Below are 26,812 nucleotides of genomic sequence, written 5' to 3' on the forward strand. Positions count from 1 at the left end.
TGGCAAAGTGCCGTGGCCCTCGGGAGGCTCTGAGCCTGAAGCCTGCCCTTTCCTGTGAATAAGGCAGGACAGCACGTCCTGGAGGAGAGCTCCAGACCTGTTGGCTTCAGCTGAGAATGTTCCCTGCTCTACACAGGAGGTTTGAAGCCAACTGGAAAGAGTGTAACTTGCTCTCTGGAGTGTGATCAGAGTCGTTTAATGAAGGTTTTGAGTGACATCCTGGAGCTGTCATGTGTGCAGAGCCCCCACCACTGGGAAACCCTGCTGTTGATGACCAGAGACTTATAGAGAAGCCTAGATTGCCAGCAAAGGGGCCTAGGGATTCCTTCTTTGGTTTGGGTTCCCACCTTCTCCTCCAGGGCTCAGCTATGCTTCGGAAGAGTAATAGGTCTGGGAACCCCGGCCTCCTTAACACAGGGCCAGCAACGTGACCTCTGTGTTTGCCTCTGACCCAGGGAGGAAAACCTGGAGCTCAAGAAGTTGTTGATGAGCTGCGGCAAAGAGGACGCCTGTGGGCAGCCAGGCTCACCAAAGACGGAAGGCGTAGGCAAGAAGGGAGTGGCCGGACACCAGCAGGTATGTGCCCAGAAACTTCTTCCATGGCATCCTCGATCATCAGGGCCTGGCCTCCGCGGCTACCTCCCGTGGCAGTAAGCTCCCCACCTCCTGCTGCAGCCAGCATCCCTGGGTCAAGGTTCTTGTTAGATGGCATCTCCTCAGCTCAGCTTGACAGTCGGTACTTCTGGAGCTTCCACTCCTCGGCCCTCATTCAGCATCCCATCCCCTGGTGTATTCACTCAGGCTGCTGGCCGTGACCCTGGCTCGGTGGCCCCCACAGGCCATCTTCTCTCCAGGCCGAGTAGCTCCAGTTCCTTCGGCCACTGCTCACAGAGAGTAGTGTTGAGTCCTTCGCTCAGTCTGGGCACATTGCCTAAACGTGGTCCCATTTGTGAAGGTCTCTGATGGGTGGGTCTCAAAAGTCAGTTTAACGTCTCAGATATTCCTGGAAGAATGGGGTGTTGGGTTGAGAAAGCTCCTCAGGGGACCCAGGTGAGCTCCTGGGATTGCGTCCTGGGACCTCTGACCTGGAGAGAAGTGGGGGTTAGCTGACATTGCCATGGCCTGGCCCCCCCTTCCCATGGCCGCTCCCAGCTGTGGCTTACATCCAGTTCCCAGGCAGGAGCTGGCTCTCCTCCGTTGCCTGCTCTGTGTCTTTCCCCGTTCCCACAGAGCTGAGTCTCAGCTTTTTCCTGACACGTTTTCCCCTTTTAATGGGCCTTAATGGCTGCACAACAGGACTCAACATCTTTAACAAACCCCACACCTATGTAATAGCAGTAATTATCTTAATAACTTAATACCTTGTTACTATGTGGCAATGTGGAACTCACCAGGGACTTGCAAATCTGTCATCCTATTTGGATCTCCACTCTACACGTATGCTAGGCAGGGCGGGGATGATGACTCCATGACAGCCTTGGCTGGCGGTGTGGAAAGGTCACATGACTTCCTGTCACCAAGCTCCCTGCATCACCTGCTAGCAGGCTGGCCAGCACGGCAGCAGAGGCGCACGCTGATAAGTGGCGAACTTCAGCACATGACGCCCCTCCCCTCCTCTATTCACCCCTCAGGGCAGAGCCCTCCTGGGCTGTCCTTTTGTGGAAGTGACCTGTGGAGCCCCCCCCTGAGCCATGATGTTGGGGGATTCTGTGGGAAGGCCTCTTCACTTTCCCCAGCCCTTCGGTGTCAACTCATGTCGCTCGACTCCCTGGAGGTGCAGCTCTTAGCATCCTGCTGGGGAGGAAGGTCCCCTGGGGGGGCGTGTGTTAGAGGCTGTGGCCCCCAGAGCCACATGCGGCTTGAGTGCTCATCCACCTCTTGCCAGCACAGTCACCTTGGATGAGTTACACATACCAGCTCTGTGGCTCCAGCTTCTTCTTTTGTAAAATGGAAGTGATAACTCTGGCCTCAGAGGATGGTGGGAGGATTCGGTGGCGTGATACCTGTGAAATAGTTTTAGCCCCGGGAGCGTATGGTAACCTGTGACCTTAGCTATTGCTTCTCATGGCAGCTTTGGTGCTGGCAGCCAGGCAGGCTGACCCTTCTCTTCTTCGTGGAGGTTAAGGGTGTGCCCCCGGGAGCCCTCATCCTCTCTTCCTCCTTGCCCTGTAAGGAGGCAGCGGGCTTCTAGGGGCAGGCCCATCTCTTGCCTTCCTTAAAGGCCAGGGTCTCTGGAGGGCTCCCCCAGCCCACTCCCCTTCGTAGCTCGTTCTGTGGTGTGCTGACAGGCCTCAGCCTGCAGGGGGCACTGGAGCCTCACGAATGCTGCCCTCATGGCCCAGGCCCGCCCACTCCCACCCAAGCCCTGGGGGAAATGCAGGGAGTTGGGGGGTCAGGGGATAGAGAGAATGTGGGCAGTGACCCCAGGACAAATGCTGACAAGCCACAGGATATCAGAGGTTGGGGCCTTCGGAGCCCGCCTTGTTTGGTCTCCTCGGCGGAGAGCCAGCACTCCACCGACAGCCTCCTAAGCTGATTCTGCTCTTTCACCTCAACGTCTCCTAGTCCAAAAAATTTTTTTCAAACTTTATTTTGAGATAACTTTAGATTTACAGAAGAGTTGCAAAAGTAGTCCAGAGACTTCCCGTGCCCCCTTGACAAGTTACATAACTGCAGTTAAATAATCGAAACTAGAAAATAAACAGCGCTATTCACTAAAACTATAGACTTTGTTCAGATTTCGCTGGTTTCTCACTGCATCCTCCTCCAGCACTTTCTGTCCGGGCATCACCAGCCCGGGACCCCGCATTTCCTTAGATCTTCCGGTCTGTGACCTGTCCCAGCCGCCTCTTCTCTTTCACTAGCTTGACGCTTGGGAGTTCTACCGGCTGGTGATTTTATAGCGTGTCCTTCAGTGTGGGTCTAACTGGTGTTCCCTCATGATCAGATGAAGGGTGTGCCCTTGAACTTGGATGGGAGCACAGTAGGAGTGACGCCATGCACTTCTGGTGCATCCTGGCAAGGGTACATGACGTCACTGTCTTATCACCGTCCACACTGATTGCTGGCTAAGGGAGTATGTGTCAGTTTCTCTGTAATAAAGGAACCAATTTTCCCCTTATGGTTAATAAATACTTAGTTCTGAGGAGAAACTTTAAGACTACGCAAATGTCCTGTTTCTCCTTACACTTCTTATTTTAGTATCCATGATGGATCTTACCTGCAGAGATCATGACCGTAGTAGATTCTGAATTTCCCTCACCCCTTCTCTGTTTAGTAATGGGAATTCTTCTGTAAGGGAGAGTTAGCCCTTCTCCCCAACTTACTTATTTATTCAGCTAGTCTTTTCTACCAGTTATGGACTCAAGGATATTTATTTTATTCTTTGGGTTATCATCTACTACGACCATGATCTATATTTTTGTTCACACTTTTGTTCACATTGTTCCAGCTTAGGCCAGAGGAAGCTCTTCAAGTTGTCTCCTGTGCCCATGAGACATGCCTTGCTTCTTCATATTATTATTGAGCACTTTCTTACTTTTTCTTTTCTTTTTTTTAAAAAAGATTTTATTTATTTATTTGAGAGAGAATGAGTGAGAGAGAGCATGAGAGAGGAAATGGTCAGGGGAGAAGCGGTCTCCCCAAGGAGCTGGGAGCCCGATGCGGGACTCGATCCTGGAAGTCCGGGATCATGACCTGAGTTGAAGGCAGTCGCTCAACCAATTGAGCCACCTACGCGCCCATTTCTTACTTTTTCTTTTAAAGATTAGTTTATTTTAGAGATGTGGGGGAAGGGGCAGAGGGAGAGAACCTCAACAAGCTTCATACCCAATGCAGAGCCCGGCGTGAAGCTTGATCTCATGACCCCAAGATCATGACCTGAGCCAAAGCCAAGTGTCAGACGTCTAACAGACAGAGCCACTCAGGTGCCCCAGCGCTTTCTTACTTCCTGGCACAAGTTGTTCCCAACTCTGCTTCTGTTTTACCTGCCCCTGGAATCAACAGTCCTTCTCTAAGGAGCCCTGCCTCTTTTTGTTGGAGAATAGCATTTAGAAACAAAGATCTGGGCACGGGGTGTGCTCCCTGCTCCTGGAGTGTCACTGGGTTAGGCTCTTTCAAAGGACAGAGCTAGGAAGCACATGTACATGTACTCATCACACATACATATCTTTATGCCATATCTTTCTAAACAGGTTTGTAGTAAACATTTTATAAATTGTTTTTTTAAAAAAGCCATAGCTCTTAGCTTCTAGTGAAGGATTTTTGGTTGATGTTGGGTGGGGGACGGTGGCAGTGCCTTATAGAGTCTGAGCAGGGGAAGAAGTGGCCATGGGAAGGGGAGCAGAGAGCAGGAGGGCAGGCGGGCAGGGGAGGAGGAATAACGATCTGGATAGACTTTCCAGAGCAGGCTTAGTTGTGGCTGGGATGTAGAGTGGTGTCCGGGCTGGTGGGCAGATTAGACAAGTGGGGGGGTGAGGCCTGGGTCCCTGGGTAAAGGCCCTCAGGAGCCTTGTTCTTTGAGGCTTTGCTGAGGGTCCTTCTGTGGTTCTCTCCAGGCTTGTGCGGCAGCAGGGAAGAGTCCAGAGGTGGGGGCCTTGGGTGCAGCTGAGAAGAAGGTAAAGATGTTGGAGCAGCAGCGCACTGAGGTAGGTGGCGGGGGTGGAGGGGTGGAATTCAGGGAAGAACCTCCTTCCCTCCTGGGCCTGGCAGGATGAAGGCCCTCCCTGGCCGCCCCGTCTCCTCCTCCTCCTCGGTCACCATGGTGGTCACCATGGTGACCACAGAACCATCTGTCCGTGGGAGAGAGACGTGCCACCTCATTCTGGGCTCTTGTTTCTTAATCAGTTCCCCTGCCTACAAGGGTCACTCAGGCCATTTGGGGCCTGGCCTAAAATTGTTGGCAGGGGATAGTTTAGGAAGGCTCCTCTGGCACACCCTGGATGGTGGAAGGTAGGCAGGTGGCAGCATCAGGGGTGGGGAGCCCGGAGCTCCTTTGTCACCACGCTGCTGGGTCAGAGAAGAGGAGGTCACAGAAGAGGAGGATCAGATGCCTTCTCACAGCCCTGCTTCTCACCAGCTGGAAGTCTCCAGGATTGAGGCTATGCCCATGTGCCCCCACCATCTCCCACCCCAGGCCAGTGTTTCCAGACTGGAGGCGGAAGCCCAGTCCTGTCTGTAGGCTTCGCTGTTTCACCCCCCACCCCCACAGCTCAGCTTTTCCTCTGGATTCCTGGGCCTTGCTGCCCTCCCTGGGCCCCCAGCCCGGGAGCAGGTCAGACTTCCTTCAGTCTTCTGCTTACGTGTGCATCAGTTTCAGTTTTCTTTTGGTTTTGCTGTAAGGTCTTCGTTCTGATGACAAAAGTAATATAATGCTCATTAGAGAAATATTGAGAATCTCTCCACCTAGAGATGCCCACAAGTTGGCAGCAGTCCCGAGTTTTACTATGTACTTAATTAATGCATAATCTGTTTTTTTAAAATAAGCAGAAAAAATTATATCCTCCATACTGCATGATTGCAGATCACAGGTTTTTCTTTTCTCCTCCAAAATCAACTATATCCTTGAGGGTCACTGTTTATGTATCAGACACACACTCTATTTCTTCACTTTTGAATACTCTTCATTGTATGCTAATGTGTCTGAAATGGGGATAGCTTTTCCTATTGTTTTATGTATTTAACGGTGTAGGATTGTTTTTCTTCCCTGAGGAAGTGGTGTGTCACGGAGGGCAAATAATTCGGGTTGTCCTACAAATGTACCAGTGTATGAGGGGCCTGATGTTCTTACTAACTGCACAGCTTCTCATTTTCAGTTTCTAGTATAATTTTCTTAACCCACGTCCTACGCGTCAGTAGTCCTCTAGATTTTGCCGTCACGCAGACGCTGCTGAGACGGCCAGCCTGGTACTGGGTACTTACACACACTGCTGCGAGGGCTCCTTCAGGTTTCCTTTTCAGACGCCACCAATGAGTTAAGGAAAACGAAAATGGGAAGCTTTCATACGCAACCCCAGGTTGCACGTGTGTTGTGTAACCATACTCCAAAATTACATAATTTTACGTAAATTACATAAATTTATGTAAATTACATAAAGTTTACAGAATTACATAATTTTACTGCTCCTTTGGTGTTAGTCTTGCTTCCCTGGTGAAGATAAAATATAGCGCTTGATAAAGGTTCCGCCGTGGGGAACATGGAGTCTTCAAGAAGGGGAGGGTTCCAGGCAGAGCATCCGTGACCACTGTTCTCCCACACACACCTCACACACTGTGACAGCCAGTCCGTGTGGAGTTGTCCCTCGTTGTGCCTTCGCTGCCTGTCTCCTGCTAACCCCAGTCTCTCCCCACAGTTGCTCGAAGTGAACAAGCAGTGGGACCAGCATTTCCGGTCTATGAAGCAGCAGTACGAGCAGAAGGTAGTGTGGGGTGATGGGGACTCACGGCTGAGCCCCAGGTGCCTGGCTGTGCTCTCGAGACCTCCCCGGTCTCCACCCTCTGCTTCCTTCTCAGGAGCCTTAAACGTTGCAGGTTCACCCCTTCCCTCACGCACTCCCCATCTCTGCCTTTGAACCTAGATCACTGAGCTGCGCCAGAAGCTGGCGGACCTCCAGAAGCAGGTGACTGACCTGGAGGCCGAGCGAGAACAGAAGCAGCGTGACTTTGACCGAAAGCTCCTCCTGGCCAAGTCTAAGATCGAAATGGAGGAGGCAAGTTGACTGCTGGCCCTGCAGGTTCAGCTTGTGAGGCCTCTCTCCCCCACCTCAGTAGCCAAGAGCTCAGTGTAGTAGACAGACAGTGGGGGGTGGGGGTGGGGGGCGTGGCCAGAGTCGGGAGGCCTGGGGGTCCCAGCTCTGGCTCTAGCGCTAAGGGCTGTGTGGCCACAGGCAAAAGCACTTGAATCTTTCCCTGTACCTCAGTTTCCCATCTGAAAATTGAGGAGATTGGATTAGCTATTGCTTCCCCTATTTTCATGTTTGCATGCAAGAGAGCTTTTTGTTTAATTAAATGATTTGTTTAATTAAGATGTTACAGACTGGGGAACCATACAGGGAAGCACAGAGTATAAAAGAGACACATGCAGGCTGCTCCAGTGCTTGCTGGGAGTGGGCGGCAGCTGAGTGTTTAGAGTAGTGATGGCTGTTTAGAGTGGGTTGGGAGGGGGGCCCTAAAATATCAGACAGAGCTCCCTTTCTTCACTGTCTAGCCGCTGTTCAGCAGAGCGTGCACTTGGCACCATGCTGGGCACCAGACTCAGCGGGGAACAGATCAGCGGGTGGGGAAGAAATGGGAAACAAGTCATTACAGAAGCAAATAGAAACAAACGTGTTCAAGTATCACAGGAGAAGTTCCAGAGAGTGAGGGGAGGGCATAAAGAGGAGCCAGGTCTGGTCTGAGCGGGGCCAGGAGCAGGTCCTCTGAAGAAATCGAGTCTGAGCCATCAGTGTGTGACTGATAACAGCCAAGGCTTTCCAGGACCCTGGGACAGCTTAAAGAGGAAAGGCCACTGGGAGCCCCAGATTCTTGGAAGATTGTATTTAAGTCGTTGTGTCTTTCCCTTCATGGGAACTGGGCACAGGCTACTTTTACCTAGCTTAAAAATGGCCATTTTCAACACAGATTGCATTGCACAGTTCCCTCTTTCAACGTGTGACCCCAGGGGCTTTGTCTGAGGGTTTGGCCTGCCTCAGTGACCACCTCGTGCCTTGAATGTGTGTGTTAGGGAGGACACTGCCTGTCTGTTCCCCAAGGGCAGTCACATCTGTGACTGTCTGCCAGACCCCTGGCTCTTTGGCCCCTTCCCCCTAGCTTACATGGGTGGGTGAGACAAGTCCATGGGATGGGACAGGTCCTCCCTGTCAGCTGGGAGGAGGTGGCCCTGTGTTAAGGACACATGGTGACAAGAGGCCATGCTAATCCTGGAGCCTCTCAGTGGGAGTCCAGACCCCTCCCACAAGTACTGCCCAAGGCTGCCCTCCCTGATCTCTGGCTGACCTCCCTTATTTGAAACACTTCCTTTGACTTGCAAGGGGAGAGGGAGCACCAACCAGAATTAGGTGACCTGGCTTCTAGCCCCAGCTCACTGTGTGGGCTTAGGTAAGTCACCTCCCCTCTCTGGACAGTCATTTCCCATCACATTAAAGGATTAGGACTTGATGCTCCCCAAAGGCCAGTCTAGCTGTGGCCTTCTGCAGTGAAGGAGTCCTGCCTGTCCCATAGTAGGTGTGGGAGCAGGGCTTCCACCTGGAAGCCCTCCCTGGTTTCTTCTCAGCTGTGGTCCCTTTCTTTTCACCTCACAGTAGTTTGTTTCTCTGTGGAGGAACACTCTACCTTTTATGCTGCATTTATTTCTCTAAGTGTCTTCTCTCCTAGGCTTAGAGACTGTAAGAGCTAAGAGATCGTTTAGATAGTCTCAGTGGTTTGACCACTTCTGTGCATCACAGAAGACGTCAGTGTGAATCTGGAGGAAACTATGGCTCTTCTCCCTAGAAAATTACACAGGCAAAATATTGCATCCCATTTTGGGGCTCATAGACCTCCTGACACCCATCCGTGGCTCGTGTGAAGAGCCCCCAACTGGTGGCAGATAGGGGAGCATAGACCAGAGAGTGAGTGACAGTGGCCAAGGTCTCAGCTCATTGGCACAGTTGCTGGGATCAGAATCCAGAGTCTTTCACTGAACCGAGCTGCCATTTCCTTGAGGACGGGATGTTCGGGCATTAGGGCTCTGAAGCCCTGCATGGTGTCTTCATGCGAGCACTGGGGACTGCTGAGGGAGAGGCAGAGAGGAGGCCTGACTGACTAAGGCAGGGGCAGGTGGGGCAAGGAGTTCAGGCCTCCCAAAGGGGCCCCTGCTGATCAGCCCTGTGTTCCCCACAGACTGACAAGGAGCAGCTGACAGCAGAGGCCAAGGAGCTGCGCCAGAAGGTCAAGCACCTGCAGGATCAGCTGAGCCCGCTCACACGGCAGCGGGAATACCAGGAGAAGGAGATCCAGAGGCTCAACAAGGTGGGCGCCGTGTATCTTCTTTGGTGGCCTGTTTGCTGCTCCGTCTTCCCCTCCAGCGGGGGGAGGTGCTCCTCTTCACTGGCCTGTGTGCCCCCAGCACTCGGCACAGTGCCTGGCATCAAGCCCATGCTCTGGAAACGCCTGCTGAAGGGAGGCATGAGCAGAGGCCCCAGGGTTCCTGCCCTTGAGAATCAGGACCCAGGGAAACGGGGCATCTGGGTGGAGGCTGGATTTTAAAGCTGAGGCCCGCTGCTTTGAGCCCAGGCAAGTGGGTAGGGGTGAGGCTGGCTCTGGGGCTGGTTTTAGTCCCAGCTTAGCCACTGCAGCCTCTCCCGAGCCTCCGTTTTGCCATCTGAACCCTGGATGGACACCTTCCAGCCCTGCCCACCTTCCAGCATGGGGGTTAAAGGAGCAAGCTGAAGGAGGAAGCTTTGAAAGGAAACACTCTCCAAAAGCCCGGAGTTGTCTGTGGCTCATCTTTGCCCCCTTTCTTACCTGTCTGCCTTCCCCGCTGCCTCCTGACCTTGCCCACAGCAGGGTCTGGCTTGAGTTTGGCATATTTACTGGGCCCCAACCCTGCTAGGGGAGCCCTTTCTGTTTGGTTTTGGAATTTGATAAGCATTGATTTTGCCAAGTGTGGGGAACCGTGGGACCTGTTCTCAGGGAAAAGAATGACCTGTCCCGAGCTGGGGACCTTGGGGACCTAAATCAGAGTGTGGTATTGTGCATGGTGCGGGACCCTAGAGGTCATTCAGGCTGGGTCACTGCCCTCTGGGTTTCCCTGGCATAGCGGGAGACAGACACGTGTGGGTGACCGATGCAAGGCAAGTAACCTGCTTTGCTTGTGACCTCCGGCAAGTCTCTCCCTGTGCCTGGACCTCAGTCTTCTCATCTGAAAAATGGGCAGACGGAATAGGAGGATAGAGTGGCTCCATAACTTGCCCTTGCAGCAGCCTGGGCTCACTCTCAGCTCAGCACTTGCCATGGGTTTCTGGGAGAGTCAAGGAGACTAAGCAGGGCCCAGGTCCACACGGGGGGAGGTTTTCTTCACCCCTCCCCCCCACTGCCTAGGGAGGCACTGTGGGCGTTGCCGACGCATGGCGAGCAGAAGCCCCACCGTGCTGGGGGCTAAAGTCCATGTGGCGACGAGCATGGCAGGTCCTGAGCGGGGTTCCAGAGACCTCAAGTAACACGCTAACTGCACTGCAGGGGAACCCCATTAACAGAGATCTTTCAAGAAGCTCTGAGCACACTGCTTCCGTAAAAGGAAAGGATTTTATGAGCGTGGTGGAAGAAGGGTGCTTTTCTGTTTTCAGAATGTTATTTGGTGATGTTTCAGCCCGTTTTCAGGCTTAGAAAGACAAAATATTAAATAAGTCAGAATTATGTAATCTAACTACAGAAGAGCTGGGGACAGAGAGCTCAGCTTGGGAGCCACGGTTTTGGAAAGCTGAAGAATCTGAGGGCAAGGCGAGTTGAGGACATGGAACCTTTCCCGAAAGGCTTAATATTCTCTCTAGGTCTGGGTGTTGGGAAGTGAGCTACCCCTGCTCAGGGAAAGGGACATTTTCCCTTCTGGGTGAGGACCCCCCACTTAGCCTGCTTCTGAGCTGTGTGACTTTGGACACGTCATGGTTTTCTGAACCTCAGTTTTCACATCTGTCAAATGGGGGTGATGGTCATAGTCTTTCCTTCATAGGACTGTGGAGAGGATCCAATGAAATGATGTGTGTCATGTAAATAAATAGGGTAGCCCTTAGTAGATAGTACTGGTGGTGGCAGTTATTATTGTCACTCATGGCAGGAAGGTCCCTGAAGGTGACCTCGCCAATGGGGCCGGACTTCCCAGGGCTTCTGCTGATGGACCTGTCTCCTTTCTTCCCAATCCCAGGCCCTGGAGGAAGCCCTGAGCATCCAGGCCTCCCCTTCCTCTCCGCCAGCAGCATTTGGGGGCCCAGAAGGAGCTGGCGGCCTCCTACGGAAACAGGAGCTGGTCACGCAGAACGAATTGCTGAAACAGCAGGTGAGTCCAAGAAGAGGAGGTCGGGTAGGAGGTGCTGAGTCTGGAGCTGGAGCATTCCTGAGGACCTGCAATGGGCTTGGAATTCTGTGGAAGTTCTAATTAGTAGTCCACATTCTGGCTACTGGCCAGGACCCCTGTCTGGTTATAGGTTTATCCTTTCCAGCACTGTGTCCCTAACTAGGTCATTCCTCTGCCACCTTTTTGAGTTAACCGTCTCTATACCCTGGCTGTGCTATTATTTACTTAGTATTTTTATAATAACTTTTAGGGGCATCTGGCTTCACCTGGCATCTGCCTTCAGCTCAGATCATCATCCCAGGGTCCTGGGATCAAGCCCCACATCAGGCTCTCTGCTCAGTGGGGTGTCTGCTTCTCCTTCTCCCTCTGCCTTTCCCCTGCTTGTGCATCTGCATGTCCTCTCTCTCTGTCTCTATCTGTCAAATAAATAAATAAAAATCTTTTTAAAAATAATAAATTTAAAATACATCGTTTTCAATGAATGTATTTAAAAAGGGACTTTATGTCACTGCTATAAATGAAAAACACTTTATTTCTTGCTAAGCAAGAAATACAGTAAAAGAAAAATAGTTTTTTAAAGATTTTATTTATTTATTTGACAGAGAGACGTCACAAGTAGGCAGAGAGGCAGGCTGACAGAGAAGGGGAAGCAGGCTCCTTGCTGAGCAGAGAGCCCTATGCGGGGCTCTATCCCAGGACTCTGAGACCGTGACCTGAGCTGAAGGCAGAGACTTAACCCACTAAGCCACTCAGGCACCCCAAAAAACAGTGTTATTAAACTCTAACTGGATATGCTTGCCTGATGAAGACTCTGAACTTGAGTACTCTTTGAGGCAAGGGAAGGGAAATTCATAAGTACTGGAAAGATACTAAAGATATGCCAGCATAAATGGAGACTTGCTCCTTGAGGGGCACAGAAGGACTGAAAGGAAATTGGCAAGGCTAGGGCTGTCCTATGTGTTTCTATCTGATGCTATGCTTTGGAGCCCCCTAAACTATGTCTAACCTGGCCAGTGTCTCACTGGTCTCCGTGGGAGGTAAAAGTGTGGGCTCAGGGAGCCCATTAGGCACCCGTGAAGCCTTGGGAGAGTTCTGTAGGTCCCCTGGGAGCCAGGAGACGACCCCCAGTCTTGCCCCCACGCTCCGGGCCCGTGGCCTCACCTCTCATGGGGGCCTTAGCAGATGAAGGGATGGGACTGGTGGGGGGCTTGTGACTCCCCCCCTTTTTTTTAAGATTTTTATTTATTTATTTGACAGACAGAGATCACAAGTAGGCAGAGAGGCAGGCAGAGAGAGGAGGAAGCAGGCTCCCTGCTGAGCAGAGAGCCCAATGCGGGCCTTGATCCCAGGACCCTGAGATCATGACCCAAGCCGAAGGCAGAAGCTCTAACCCATTGAGCCACCCAGGCACCCGACCCCCCCTTTTTTTAAGCCACGGATACCTTGTTTAAATAAAGCCCTATGTTGAAGCCCAGATTATGAAATAGAGGGAACCAGAAACTTCTCTGTTTGTAGGTGGGAGCCAGAGTCCTCACAATGGCTGTGAGGGGTGACAGCAGCAGGAGGCCAGAGCAGTCTGAGCCTCTCCTCCCTCACCCTCCCTTTCCGTCCCCTCCCCTCTGTTCCCCTCCAGGTGAAGATCTTTGAGGAGGACTTCCAGAGGGAGCGCAGCGATCGAGAACGCATGAATGAGGAGAAGGAAGAGCTGAAGAAGCAGGTGGAGAGACTACAGGCCCAGGTCACCTTGTCCAATGCCCAGGTGAGAGCAGCTGACCAGGGAAGGGGCACCCGGCTGCCCTCACGAGGTAGGGGTGTGGCTTGGCGGGGCCGTGGTGAAACTGGAGGTCAGGATGCACGTGGTCCTTCCAGCTCTGCCTACCTCTGCAAGTCCCATCTCCTCTCTGATCCGAACCTCCATGGTTGGAGTCCCCCACTCTCTCTCAGAAGTGAACTGAAGGATGTTAATAGGGATCTAGGGCAATAGGAGGCTTGTGTGAACCCTCCTGATCTCTGTTCAGACCACGCCCGGTGAGCAGGCCTCCCCTGCAGCCACCAGCCAGAGCTGGACTCTGCTCCTTGGGGGCCTTCCTTCCCCGGGGCTGGGCCACGTGGGCTGCCAGGAGTGCTGGCCCTTAGCCGCAGCCCATCAGCCCGCAGGGCTTCTTACGGCCTGAGTGCAGGCCTGGCCAGGAAGCACCTGGGCCAACAGTCTTCTCTCCCTCCCTTCTCTTCTCAGCTAAAAGCATTCAAAGATGAGGAGAAGACAAAAGAAGCCCTCAAACAGCAGAAGAGGAAAGCAAAGGTGAGGAGGTTTGAGGGAGGAAGCAGCACTTACCTCATCTTACCTTATTTAGGGAGCTAAAGTCTGAGAGGCAGCATCTTCTCAGGTGTCCAACTAATTAATGAGGTAGTGCAGGGCAAGCACTTCGAACAATACTTGGTACAGAGTAGGTGCTCAGAACACATCAGCTTCATCAGTGGCTATTTTGTGCCCTTGTACCCGCCTCCTGTGCACCTGTACCCAGCCACCTGTGCACCTGTACCCAGCCACCTGTGCACCTGTACCCAGCCACCTGTGTCCCAGTACCCAGCCACCTGTGTCCCAGTACCCAGTCACCTGTGTCCCAGTACCCAGCCACCTGTGTCCCTGTACCCGCCTCCTTTGCACCTGTACCCAGCCACCTGTGTCCAAGTACCCAGCCACCTGTGTCCCAGTACCCAGCCACCTGTGTCCCTGTACCCGCCTCCTTTGCACCTGTACCCAGCCACCCGTGCCCTTGTACCCAGCCACCTGTGTCCTGGTACCAGCCACCTGTGCCTCTGTTCCAGCCACCAGTGTCCCGGTACAAGCCACCTGTGTCCCGGTACCAGCCACCTGTGCCCCTGTTCCAGCCACCAGTGTCCCAGTACAAGCCACCTGTGTCCCTGTACCAGCTTTCAGAGAACTGAGATACCAAGTAGAGAAAGAGCAGCGAGACAGGCATCACTGGGGATGGCCTGTCACAGGCTAGAGCCAGATACCAACATTTCTTGCAGGCCTCGGCGGAGCACTACCACGTGGAGCCCCACCCAGAGCACCTGTGCGGGGCCTACCCCTATGCCTATGCGCCCATGCCAGCCATGGTGCCGCACCATGGCTATGAGGACTGGTCCCAGATCCGCTATCCCCCGCCCCCTATGGCCATGGAGCACCAACCCCCACTCCCAAACTCACGCCTCTTCCACCTGGTGAGTCTGTGTCCCCCCATCCCCTTCACTCTAGGACACACGAGAGGCCCACCCATGCACTTTGCAGAGGGCAAGGTCAAGGGAGGGGGTCTGAGACTGCATTCTTAGCTCTTGGCTGAACAGCACTGGGGTGTGCAGGCAGACGTCCAGAGCCAGGCAGGACTCCAGCCCAAAGCTACTCAGGGTCTCTTGTGTAGGACAGGAAAGGCTCAGAGGGAGGGCAGGAAGCAGGCCAGGGGCTCAGAGTTTGGGTTTGTTTTATTCGTGGAACCTGCACTTGTAACCAGGTTCCAGGCCTTCAACTATGCAGTCTCTCCTTTGCTTTCCTTTTCTTTTCCCCTTTCCAGTTTCCCTTCCACTCCCTTCTTTCTTTTCCTTTTATTTTGCTCTTCATTCTTTCTCCAAAGAGCTGCTGCCACCTGTCCCACCCTCTCCATCCTTCTGCCATTGTCCTGGTTCGGCATCCCCGCTCCCACCTGGACAATAGCAGTGTCTTCTGCCTGGTCCTCTCATCTGGCATCTCCTGCTGTGCCCTGTCCTTACATACGTCTTCTTGGTAGTCTACACCGGAGCGGAGGCGGGGCTTAAGAGATTGGCTTGGGGATTATAGAGACCTAGAACAGAGCTTGGCCACCTTCTTAGCTAGATCTCCTTCAGCGAGTTTCTTAGCCCCTCTGAGCCTCAGTTTCCTTACCTGTAAAATGGGGATGGCAGCCCAAGTTGTAAGGATTCAGGTGTGCTGGATTAGCGTGTATTGAGTGCTGTGCTGGCATGGTAGCTGCTCCTGGGATTTTTGAGGGCGGTGATTGGCTACTAAGCCCCACTTCTGTTGCAGCCAGAATACACCTGGCGGCCGCCCTGCGGCGGGATGCGGAACCAGAGCTCTCAAGTGATGGACCCGCCCCCAGCCAGGCCTGTGGAGCCAGGTGAGAGTGGCCTTGTCCCGGGTCTCTCCTTCCCCTGGGGGGAATAACTTCTTACCTGTCAGGAATGCCCCAGTCTGGGGATGAGGTCACTACCTTCTGCTCTTGGTGCCAGAGAGCCCTCACATTCCAAAACAGGGTGGAGAGGATGGGGACGTGACCGCGGAGCGAGGGGATTGAAGTCCTTCATTCATTCTTCCGAGCGTGGTGTCTGACTGGCAGGCGCTCTGCTGGGTGCTGGGAAAGCCACGTGGGTAGAAACAGTCGATGATTCCTGCCCTCTGGAGCTTACTGCCTCATGAGGGAGGAAGAAATGAGTAAAAGGCACACACAGGCATCACACAGCTAGGCGTTCGAGTGCACTTAGGTGCCCTGAAGGAAGGAGAGCAGATAGCAGAGGATCCTGTTGGAGTCCAGACCCTCAGTGCCTGAGGGACAGTAGAAGATATCCTTGCAGAGAAGTAACACGTACAAAGGCCCTGATGGGAGGGAGGAAAGAAGGAAAGCCAACTGGAGGGTTGAGAGAAGGCCAGAGAAGACTGGAGAAGCCGAGGGCGAGGTGGGGAAGGAGAGCCGGGCGAGGCAAGAGCAGGGAGGTAGGCGAGTCCAGGCTCCACGGGGACCTGCAGACGATGGCGGGGGGCTGGTCTTTATCCCAAAGATGATGGGCCATCCTGGGACATGTTTAAAGCAGAGTGGCATGACAGATCAGATCTGCATTTTGAAAAGCTCTATCTGGTCATAGTGCTGGCCAGCCACAGCTGGGGACCGGAGGTGGGTTTACTAGTCACGGGGTGGGGGGGGGGACTCCAGGGCCCTGGTGACTTCCTTTGCTTCCTGCGGGGCTCTGCAGGACAACAGGCACTGCCTTGCCTTGGGGGTGGGGGTGGGGGCAGGGAGCTGAGTCCTTCTCAGCACAAAGAGGTGTTTCCTGCGGATTGTGACTTGGCCGAGCTAGAGCCGCCTCTGCCGTGAGGTCAGGGGCCCCTCACGGGAGGTGTGTGAGCAGACACTGCGGGATGATGGGAGCCAGTGTGGTTTGGAGGAGCTGGTGGTTGGCATGAGGCACTGGGCTGGTCGGCCATTTTCTCCTGGCTCCTGACAGAGCCCTGAAGGTTGTGTGGAGCCCCCGGGATGCTGCGGGGATAAGGGGCTAGTGGGCGGGGCTCTCTTCTCCCCCAGATATGCTCCCACTCTGGGATCTGGAGCCAAATGGGCTAAGCTCAAACACTTGTAGATCTGGAACTCTGGGCGAATACTTAAAAATCTCTCTGTGCCCTTATTCCCTCCTCCATAAAGGAAAAATAATCTGCCGGCTTCATAGGACTAGGGAAGGACTGAACGACACCGAATGTCCTAGCCCAGGACCTGACGCTCCACAGCCCTCAACTCTGGGATTTCTGCTGTTCCTTGCTGGTTCCCATAAGCCTTTGAAACCTACTGTACTTCATCATTTCTAAATGATGGACATTTCTAAAGTCCTCAATATTTTTCTTTATTTAGAGTCTACGAAAAATGACCGTGAGGGGCCTCAGTGAGACCAGATTCTGTCACTTGGCTCCACCCCGTCTTGCAGGATCTCCTGATCTCAGATGCTGAAAAACTGGAGGCCGTGTTCCCTGTGTGGCCAGAGCCTTCGCTGGATGGGAGGCTGAGGGGCTCCTGGGTTGTGCCCCAGACCAGCCTAAGCTGTTTCCAGACTAGAGAGGCTCCACACAGAAGGCTTCCATTTGGCCCATCCTTTGGAGCCACGAGGAGAAACTCACCGCCTAGCATGGACCAAGTGGAGAGGGGCCTCATCTGACTTTGACCTGCCATGCTCCGTGGAATCACTGGGGGACTTCAGTCTCAAGAGTGGGGTACAGCTGAGATCCTTCCCTTTCAAAACTTCCCCAGAAGTGGTCCCAGACCCTCTGTGGAACATGTTCAATTCACATGTGTGTTGAATTTTTGCTTCAAGCCCTGTAGAAGCAGGACCTGCCCCATGCCCAAGCCTCCCCCCACACCCCGAGGAGCTCCAAGAAGAACGAGTTTGCTCCCAGAAGCAGAAGACAAGTGTTCTGTCGCAGGGCCCTCCACTTCCACCCACAGCAGCCTTGCCAGCGCCGTGGCAGCCTGGGATGAAGGCCACGCCAGCCACCCGTGCCGAGGGGCCCACCATGAGGCTGGCAGACCCTCGGCCCCACGTTGAAGGCTTGGGGCGCCAGAGGCCCAGATCAAGGTGGCTGGCTGTCCCTGGCCAGCTGTTTGCACGAATCTTGGACATAAATCCAAGTTGAAGATCAGTATTCTGTGATTTGTGTTTTTTTACGGCCTGGCTAGTGTTCCCTCTACGGTCGATGAGAGTGCTGCTTTCTGTGCCCCATTCCCCTCTAGTCTCGAGACCATCACCAGGGCTCTTGGCAGATTTCCCCGGGCTCCGCTCCGAGCCCCTCCAAGGGCGGGGCACCCAGGGGCAGTGGAAGAAGTTTGGGCTGAGAGGCGACGTCACATGTTGGGAGGCAGTGGGCAAGGCCGGCCCTTCTGTGAGGCGGTTTCCTCACCCATCACATGAACTACCTCGTCTCAGCCCCAGCTTCCTGGAGAATTGTGGGAGGGAATGAGTGTGGATGGGAACTGCTTTTGTAAACTCCAAATGCTAGGTTAGAGAAGCACAGTGGGTCTAGGTAGAAACCAAACAGCAGGGGCCCAAAGCACTCCCTCCATTTCTTTTCTCCTCCCTCCAACTCCCTCCCTACCCAGCCCAGTGAGGACAGCCCCAAGGAGGAAGCACCACAGTAGGCTCAGCTGTTGCAGAAAGGCCTTTACTGGGCAGACAGGGAGGGAGGAGTCTAATGCCAGGGACCAGGGTGAGGGAAAGGGCACGTCCTCCAGAAAAGCAAGGGTGGCATCCCTGCCCAGGGGCCTCAGCCTGAATGCACTAAGGGCCGGCCCTTCAGACAGGCTCAGGGGAGGTCCGCCCATGAGGGCTTCGGGCCCCTCCTTCATGGAGATGCCATTCCTGACACGGGGACATGGCCCTGGCTCTCAACATCTGCCTTGGCTGCTCTAGGGGAGCACTACGGTGGGGGTGGAGGGTAGGGGACTCAAGAGGGCCCTTCAGGAAGGAGAAGAGGCTGCATGGTGGAGAGGAGGGAGATCGGGCAGTGTGGTAGACCCAGAAACTTCTGGGCACTTAAGTGGTGGTGATATCTGGAGGCAGAGGGAGGGGCTGGCCCCCAAGTTGAGGTCTAGGTCAGAAGAGAACAGTTGGAGCTTGTGCTGGTTTTAATGTGGGCTCAGCTGAAAGTGAACGGTTTTCGTCTGAACAGAACTGGAGAGAAAAGGGAGGTGTTCTCCCGCACTCCTGCACTCACAGTACAGAGCTGTGTGTACACATATGGTACACGTTCCCCGTATTCACGCAGGTAGACACAGGTGGTGTTCCCTCCTTCACACACACTGTCACACACACCTGTAGGCACATGAGCAGATGCCCATGTGCACAGCAGTACAGACAACTGTTTGCACGTGTTTGGGTCAGGTTGGGGCCTTGTGTAATAGTGAGGGGTCTATGGTGGGAGTGTGGCGTAGTTGGAGAAATGGATTCCTTCCTGAACGGAGTCCCTCCCCAGCCCCCGCACGGTGGACAGGGGGTGGGGCAGGCCTGATTTACTTCCCCTGGACCGCCAGAGCTGCCTGCCGCCTCAGGTAGGCCAGGATGTCCATCTTGACGGTGCTGACCGTGGTCCGGTGGTACCAGCGCATGATGGGTATGCCGTCTGGCCCCACCAGGAACTTCTCAAAGTTCCAGCGGATGTCGTGGACCTTCATGGGTTCCCAGAAGAGGCGGCCAGGTGAGCCCAGGAGCTCTGAGGTGGGGGGGCAGGAGTTCTGCAGCGGGAATGAGAAGGTGTCAACCCTGCTTGGGGCCCTTGCCACCCTCCCTCTCCAGGCCTTCCGTGAGGGGTTAGAGGGGAAGGTAGGAGAAGCCTGGCACTGAGCAAAGATCACCAGTTTCGGAGTTGAAAATGGAATCCCAGGACCAGCTTCGGCTCTAACGGATTGTAGGACTCTAGCAGCTTTTCCCTTCTGGGGCCCTGCTTGGGCCTTATTTATACAATGGGCTGTTGTGATCCTAGGGTCTGCCAAGCTTGATGGTTAGAATGATAGATGCCAGGAAATCCCCTCAGGGGCCCAGAGGTGGGGGAGGGTGGCATGGGCTGTGTCTGCCCAAGGGCGGGAGCTGGGAGTGGCTGTAGCTCTGTCCAGAGCCAGGTCAGCCGGTCAGTTGTGGCTACGCACTCACCTTCAGGAACGTGTAGAACTTCTGCTCTTTCTCCCCGTTCACATCCCCTTTCTCAAAGAGTTGGAAATTGGGGACAAAGCCCCCGCCTGGTCGGACATGCCTACAAGGAATGTTCTTATGTGGGTCCCAAGGAGATGGGCCTAGGGCTCAGAAATGACAAGAAGGGACTGAGCAGGGAGGGGCTGTTGGGACTCTGGAACTTTTCCCACACCAGGCAGTGGGAGTTGATGAAAATTGAATGGGCACAGGCATAGTGTGGATGTGCAAGCTTCTTTTTCCGGTTTGGTACCTTCTCAGTAACCCTGTCCCCTGCCTACACTCCCCCCACTACACCCCCCGGCCCTGCCACCATCCCATCATGCACACACAGGCAGTCATCCCTGTGTCCAACCTCTCTTCCGTTCATGCCAGCGAACGGGGTTCCTGGAAGGGGAGCATGGTTCTTGGTGGCTAAGTACCCGTCAAGAGCAGGGGCCAATGCAAGAGATCCTCGGCACCTCGGCTGGGGCACAGGGGACTGTGCTTTCTCAGGACACCAAGCAAGCAAGCACTCACTTGAGGCTGGGTAAGATTTCCGAGTTCTCTCCCGGCTCCTGTTTTCCGAATTGGTTGCAGGGGAAGCCCAGAATGACTAGACCGAATGGTTCAAGCTCTTCCTGTAGTGCATTCAGTTCTGGGCCAGGGTGAAAGAGAGCAGAGATGAAGGGAGACTATCAAGGACCCCTGTCTTGTCTGCACCCCTCCACCTGCTCACCCATGAAATCACCGAGCTGAAATCACCGAGGCCTGACTGGGGAAGATTGCTCAGCAAGCGTGACAATGCTGGGCTACAAGCCTCATTCTCCTGACTTCAGTATGGTTGTATTGGAGATCTGGAGAGAAAGCAATACGCTTTCTCAAACCAGAAACCAGTCAACTGCTCACTGCCACTGGGCCTGTAGGCTAATGGCTCCTCCAGGACTCTCAGGATTGAGTCCCTTAGAGCAAGAGCCATACATCCCTGGGCAGAAGACTTCCTGGCAGTTTGGGAATCGAATGGAGGCCATGGCCCAGCTTCCCTGCTCCTTCAGTGCCAGCACTTGCACAAACACACTCTGCTCTATTCCAAAGTCTGGAAAGAAGGATTCTAGAGAAGAGCCCACTGGGCCATCCAGCCCACTGTCACTCTGCTTCTGGGAATTTGCCTGAGACGGCCAGGCAGACATTCAGGGTCAGGTTCCTTGCTTCTCCCAAAACCCTGCCAGCGGACTGTGCTCAGCCCCATGGCATTTTCCTGTGGGTGGGGTCAGATGCCTCTGGTCAGCCTGTTCCCTCAGGCTGTTTCCTCTGCCCTGGCTAAACAGAGGGGAGTGAGGATACCAGGATCACAAAACCTAGCACAAACACCTGGGATTGCCACTGACACATGTCCTCAGGGCCTCAATCTAACTGCCCAGTTTCCAGGTAGGAGCCAGGAGAAGCACTAGGGCCGATGGAGCTGAGGGCAGATGGGAGATTCTCACCAGGATAAAGATACCATTTCTTACTCCCCTGGAAGAACACCCCAGGCACAGACCCGATGTCCTCCATCCCTCTGTTTTCAGGGCAGTTGGGGTCCCCAAAGATGAAGGGTTACTGGGAATCTTCTAGAACATGTCTGAAGGCAGTCAGACCCTACGTTTATATAGTCATCTTCACTGATAAATGGAAGACAGTAGAGTTGGGATACAGGACTTGGAATCTTGGGATCTCGGTCACCCCTTCCTGCTTGCACTGAAAAAACTCCTGTGATTAGAATGTGCCTAACTGGCAGAAATAGCCCCACGGCAGGGGGCGGGGGTGGGCTCTTACCAACGTACTGGCCCGTCAAGCCTCAGTAGCTGGCCACGTTGACAAAGAGGATGTATTTGCCAGCGTACTGCTTGAAGGGGATGTACTCCTGCCCGTCGATGGTGAGGGCTCCGTAATCATAGATGGTGCCGCTCACATCAGCATGGCAGTCCGTCTGGAACAGAGGAAGACCAGTCCCGGGGAGCGGTTAGGGCTGGAAGGGAACCCGGGCATCTCTGTTTTCAAGATCATGAAAGATATCAACAGGGCGAGTGACTTACCCAAAACCAATCTAAGAACTAGAACCGGACCAGAGCCAAGGTCTACTTCCTTAGGCAAGGGAATGCTTATGAAAGCACTTAATCAGCAGCTGGGTGTGTGGAACCCTGCTGTCCTGCTTCCATGGCCATTCCGTCACCTCCCATGCCCAATGCCTAAACACTGGCCAGGCCCGGAGAGAGACCATGCTGGCGCAGGAGGTTGCCTTACTCAGGGTTGCTCCTGGAGGCTGCCGGGGCCGCTGCTGCAGACAGCCAGGCAGGGGACAGTGTGGGCCGGCTAATAGCATTGCCAAGGACGAACTGAACAGAAAGGAGGAAGTGGCTGTGTGCAGAGGGGTGATTCAGATATGGAGGACTGGAGGACTGGAAAGCTGAGGCTGTTGCTACAATATAAGGAAGTAGGAGGAGCCAGGAAGGGGAGAAGCCTGCCTGGAGGATTCCATGTACCGGCAAGGGGAAACCAACAGGGCCTCGCCCATGGGAGATGTTCCCTGTAAGTGTGTAGCTGGGATGACCGGTATGCCTTCCTCTGTGCCCGGCTGCTGCGCACCCCCCAGCACCCGCCGACAAGTGACCTTCTAGAACAAGTAGTGGACAATGGACTCAGGTGGGGATGCGGATTCCATGTCCAGCTCTGCCACTAACTCCCTGTGTGGTCTGGGGCTAGCTCCTTCTCTTCTCTGGGCCTCAGTTTCCTCTTTTATAAGATGAGAACCTTGAACTGGATCAGTCGCGCTCAACCATGACGGCTTGCCAGCATCACCAGCAGTGGGCAGGGGAAGGAGTGGGCCCAGTGCCAACCAGCAGGGCATTGCCTGGACACCACTCTGCACCTACCCCAGCTCTGGCATAGGCGATGAAAACCTGGGTCTACTATTGAAAGGGTGTCTTGGCGTCAGTCACACAATCAGCAGCAGTGCTGGTCATGAGGGGAAAGGAAAGTGTTGGCCAGCATTATACTGGGTCATCTCTGGCCATGATGGGGGAGGAGACAGGTACCCAGACAATAAACAAATGTAGTACGAACTAGCATTACAGATCAGGAGAGACCAGCGGTAGCAGTGAGTAGAAGCCAAATCCACACCCTCTCCTCCCCATCGGTCTTGGAAGGCTTGGCTGTTAAGGTGAGGCACCTGGGCCCAGCCCGGTGAAGGGAGTCATCTGGTTGGCAGGGTGTGGCCCCAGGAGGGTGTAGAAAAGTCACCTCAGCCTGGAAAATGTCGCAGGCCTGCTGAGCCAGGTGAGGCAGGGCTCCCTCCAGCAAGCCATTCCCAGAGAGCTGCGAGCTCTCTTCTAGGCCTCAGTGCCGATTCCCTGTTTTCCGTGAAACTGGCAGCCCATGCCCCGTGACTTCCAGCGGGTGCCAGAGGCAGGTCCGAAACCTAAGCTCCACATTCCTCTAGCCCCTGCCTCCCTGGCCCCAGCTGGGTCAGTTCCACCACTGAACACAAACCACCAGGGCACAGCACACCCGGCCCAGAGCTGGCCGAGGAGGTCTAGCAAGCCAGAAGGCAAAGACTCCCCACTCGCCCCTCCAGCTCTTCCCCTCCACCCCGATCCAAAGGTAAATTCTGGGAATTGACAAGAACAAAAGCCTTCAACAGGTTGTCCAAATAACAGAAGCTTGTAAACAGGACAATCTGCTTCTGAGCACAGCTTCAGGATGGGGGTGGGGTGAGGGGACTCTCCTCTCCCTAGGCTAGGCTTTTTAGTCTCTGCTGGCTCTGTGGTCCTGAGGGTGTGAGTCACTTTCACTCTGGGAGCCTCAGGTGGCTGACAGGCAAGGATAACGCCACCTGGCCCCAAACAGCTGTGTGAATCTCTGCGCAGATCAGAACAGTCTTGAAAGCCTCAAGGAGAGAAATCCCCATACCAGGAGATAGTGATTATTCTGCCAGCAGCTAGGGGGAAAGGCCCTGAGGGTCCTCCGTTATTGTGAAGAGGGCTTTGAGGATCTCCAGCCAGGGGAAAGAGGAGGCTGCTGCAAGGTGTCTCTGGGGAGAAGCGATGAGGACAGAGCCTCCAAGCTGTCTGCCGGGGCCACTGAGCCCAGGGCTGTGGGTTCAGACACCGTCGGTGGTGACTCTGACCGTGACCCCTCCTTTCCTTTCTGCGGGGCTCTGGCGGCTCGCCTGTCAGATGGGCTCAGAGTCAGTGTTATCTTAAGGGCTCTTCATCTCTGTCAGCCTGTGGTTCCATGATTCTCTCTGCCTGGTTGAGTCACCTAGAAACCAGCGGTTACTAGGATCTCGCGCACGTCAGCGGTCATTACCCTCTCCAGCTTCTGCAGAGTCCTTCTTCACAGCAAGGACAGGGAGCCTGGGTAGCTTAAAGCTGGACTGGAGATGGGACACAGCAAGGAAAGGAGGATTTCCTTCATTATCCGGCTCCTCCCTTTGAACTGGGAGGAGGCAGACGTCCCTCCGAGAAGGTCACCTACTGCCCATCCCATTCCTCACATGCCTCACCATCCCATCCCTTGGCCCTGGAGTTGGAGGTAAGGTAGGTGGTTGAGTCTTAGAATCTGGAGCTAGGACATCTCAACTCTCAGGCCCTGGGAGGAGAGATGGGCATGCCCAGACTGTCGTTAGTCAGCAAGTCCTAATAGGCTGCCTCTGATAGGATCATACCTCACCCTAAGACTTTTCTAGACATACCCATCCTGTTCTCTTTGAATCCACCTATTCCTTCCCCAGAGTTCTGCAAATAACACAGAGCGATGATGAGTTATTCATGGGGTCTACCTTCTTACCTCCAGCCTTCTCGAGTCAGAGCCCAATCTTCTCTGGCTTTCCCTAGACTAGAGTAAAGGGCTGACTCCATGCTGCTGGCCTGCCCACCGCCAGCTCTACCCCACACCACAGTCTTGACACTCAGTCCCATCCCTCACCTGGAAAATGTCTTTTGAGTTGAGGATAATGAACAGGGCTGGATACAAAGGAGGAGGCATAGAAATGCCTTTATAACCATCTACTCCAAAGAGATTACTCCAAAGAGAAACAGACTGAATAGGATTTAGCAGAGGACAGGACAGGATGGAGGGATAGACACATACAGGAGGAACCCTGTGCTTGGAATGGGCTAATTGGACAGTGGATAGAACTTTGGAAATAGGATTATGGACTCCTAAGATCTTAAAGACCCAGAAGATTTTAGAAAGAAGCTCAAAGCTTCTCTTGGGCTTATACAAGCATGTAGGGTGTGTATGTGTGTGTGTGTATGTGTCTGTGTGTATGTGTGTGTGTGTTATGTGTGTTGGGAGAGTGAAGACAAAATCTCTCTCTTTGGGTCTATACCCAAAGGCTTCTGCCTCCCACCCTGGGGAAGAAGAGAGGTCTACTGGGCCCATTCTGGCATGTACTATCCTAGGAGATGAGCAGGCTGCGTCACCCCACTCCTGGCTTCAGCATCCCCACTCTAGCTATGGGTCACACACTCTGCTGGGGATAGACAGAGGCTCAGGAGAACTCTGCCTCTCCTGTGAGCTGGCAGTCCCCAACTTTCTCCAGCTACCAGGTCTGCTCGGGCTGCTATGGACAGTGGGTGGTGGGTGGAGAAGCTGCCCCAGAACACACCTTCACAGAGCAGCAGGTGGATTTTGCAGCTTCCCCAAGCATTCCCCGGGGAAACCATCAGCCTCCTTGTGCCCCCCACCTTCACTTCCCTCCCCTCCCCTCCCCACCCCCACCCCACCCCGCCCCCACCCCAGCCCACCACAGATGAACAACCTGAGGCCCATAAAGGATTGAGAGTCTAGCCAGTGTCCTGGGGACTGTGCACTGCCAATCCAGAGTGCTTTCGGTCACGGATGTCTGCCTCTTCTACCAACGCCCTGGAATCCAAGCGGGCATTTCTACCTGCGTTAATGCTTGGGCTAGAAGAGCCCTCGCCGCCGTAATTCTCCAAGACCGGGACCACCAGCTCTTTCCCTTTTTCCTTGCCTATCAGTCTCCCCTGGGAACCTCCGCAGCCAGCAGAGATGCAGAGTCTCTAGGCCTTTTTCTGTGCCCCCGCCCACTTCAGGCCCGCCTGAAGGGGAGTAGCTAGGGACGGGCTTGGCATGCCCGTAACAAGGCGACACTGAGGCAGCTGTGGGGTAGACGGGGTCAACTCGGCGAGGGGGACTCTCCTCCCTATTCATTCTGCCCACCCAGGGCACTCAGATCTCCCATAGATAAAACTGCAAAGATAGAGGCGCGCCGGGCGGGGGTCCCGGAGGCGGAGAGGGAGGAACCGGGGTTAAGGTCCTCGCACCAGGTGTTGCCCCTCCTGGAGGGGAGCCCGGGAAGATGGGTGCCTCGCCACCGACAGACGGACACCTGGGGGCTCTGTTCGTCTCGCCGGGGCCCCACCCCTAAGGCTCACTCACCTTCGACTTTTCCTGCCCCCGGCTCGGCGGGACGAAGCCAGCCAGGAGCAGGGAGAGAAGGCAGGACGCCCGCAACAGCCGGGCCATGGCTGGCACGGGGCGCGTCTCGGGCTCGACTGAGACGCTGTCTGCTCCCGGGCCACCGCCGTCTGAGGGGTCCGATGCCCTCAGCCACCTTTCAAGCCCTCAGCGATGACCAATCCGCGGCCGGCCTGGAGTCCCTGTAGCCAATCGCAGGGCGGCTGGCATTTCAGGGGCGGGCGCAGTTTACCCTCCTTCTCCTCCCTAGGCTCAGGGCGACAGTGACATAAGCAAGTCTGGGCAAAAATGGGAGCGGGTCCTTGTGGACCTATGAGGCTGCCCCCTCTTCTTTAGGCACTAAAGTGCGGGTGGAGGCACGCATAATGTCTTCCAGCATAGGCAGGGGAGAGGGCTTTAAACTCTAACTGAAGAACCGATGGAAGGCTCAATCCTAGGAGACATTTCTTACTCCTAGGTTTTTTTAAAACACCCTGTGGTGCTCCCTCCTTCCTCTTTCCTCCTTCCTCCATTCCAGTTGAAGGGATGTTAAGGATTGAAAATGACAGCAAGATCTTGCAGCGGTGAGACTGCAAGGAACATTTGTTCCACACAGGTTTACCGCTTAAGCAGCAAAGAGTGGGGGCACCTGGGTGGCTCAGTTATTTGAACGTGGGACTCTTGTTTTTCGCTCAGGTCATGATCTCCGAGCTCAGGGAGGCAAATGCTTTGGATTCTCACCCCCTCTTCCCCTCTCCCTGTGCATGCATGCTCTCTAAAATAAATAAATAAAATCCTTAAAAAAAAAAAAAAAAGGTGGGAGGGAAGCAAAAAGTGGATGCCCACAGA

At 54.3% G+C, this 26,812-nt stretch overlaps 2 protein-coding genes across 6 annotated transcripts in view; one reads left to right on the forward strand and one right to left on the reverse strand.

The window, feature by feature from the left end:
* The window catches only part of TNIP1 (TNFAIP3 interacting protein 1), a 48,969-nt gene extending 31,486 nt beyond the window's left edge, over positions 1 to 17,483 (forward strand). For 4 of the 5 annotated variants that reach the window (XM_044231170.1, XM_044231182.1, XM_044231165.1 and 1 more), the window contains 11 exons: positions 456 to 576; positions 4,557 to 4,646; positions 6,351 to 6,416; positions 6,576 to 6,707; positions 8,878 to 9,006; positions 10,898 to 11,029; positions 12,681 to 12,806; positions 13,284 to 13,349; positions 14,084 to 14,275; positions 15,111 to 15,201; positions 16,702 to 17,483. In XM_044231170.1, coding sequence (XP_044087105.1) covers positions 456 to 576; positions 4,557 to 4,646; positions 6,351 to 6,416; positions 6,576 to 6,707; positions 8,878 to 9,006; positions 10,898 to 11,029; positions 12,681 to 12,806; positions 13,284 to 13,349; positions 14,084 to 14,275; positions 15,111 to 15,201; positions 16,702 to 16,736 — 1,180 coding nt within the window. In that variant the 3' untranslated portion in view covers positions 16,737 to 17,483. The remainder of the gene's footprint in view (positions 1 to 455; positions 577 to 4,556; positions 4,647 to 6,350; positions 6,417 to 6,575; positions 6,708 to 8,877; positions 9,007 to 10,897; positions 11,030 to 12,680; positions 12,807 to 13,283; positions 13,350 to 14,083; positions 14,276 to 15,110; positions 15,202 to 16,701) is intronic. The other variant, XM_044231175.1, reaches the window with a different exon arrangement.
* Positions 17,484 to 17,986: 503 nt separating this feature from the next.
* GPX3 (glutathione peroxidase 3) lies at positions 17,987 to 26,104 on the reverse strand. Its single transcript, XM_044231204.1, has 5 exons — positions 25,946 to 26,104; positions 21,317 to 21,470; positions 20,042 to 20,159; positions 19,487 to 19,586; positions 17,987 to 19,071 (listed from the first exon to the last, which is right to left on the reverse strand). Exons 1-5 carry the CDS (start codon positions 26,030 to 26,032, stop codon positions 18,850 to 18,852), a joined length of 681 nt encoding a protein of 226 aa, XP_044087139.1. The 5' UTR covers positions 26,033 to 26,104; the 3' UTR covers positions 17,987 to 18,849.
* Between the last annotated feature and the right edge of the window lie 708 nt (positions 26,105 to 26,812).

The sequence above is a fragment of the Neovison vison genome, chromosome 1, assembly GCF_020171115.1.
Source record: "Neovison vison isolate M4711 chromosome 1, ASM_NN_V1, whole genome shotgun sequence".
Taxonomy (NCBI): domain Eukaryota; kingdom Metazoa; phylum Chordata; class Mammalia; order Carnivora; family Mustelidae; genus Neogale; species Neogale vison.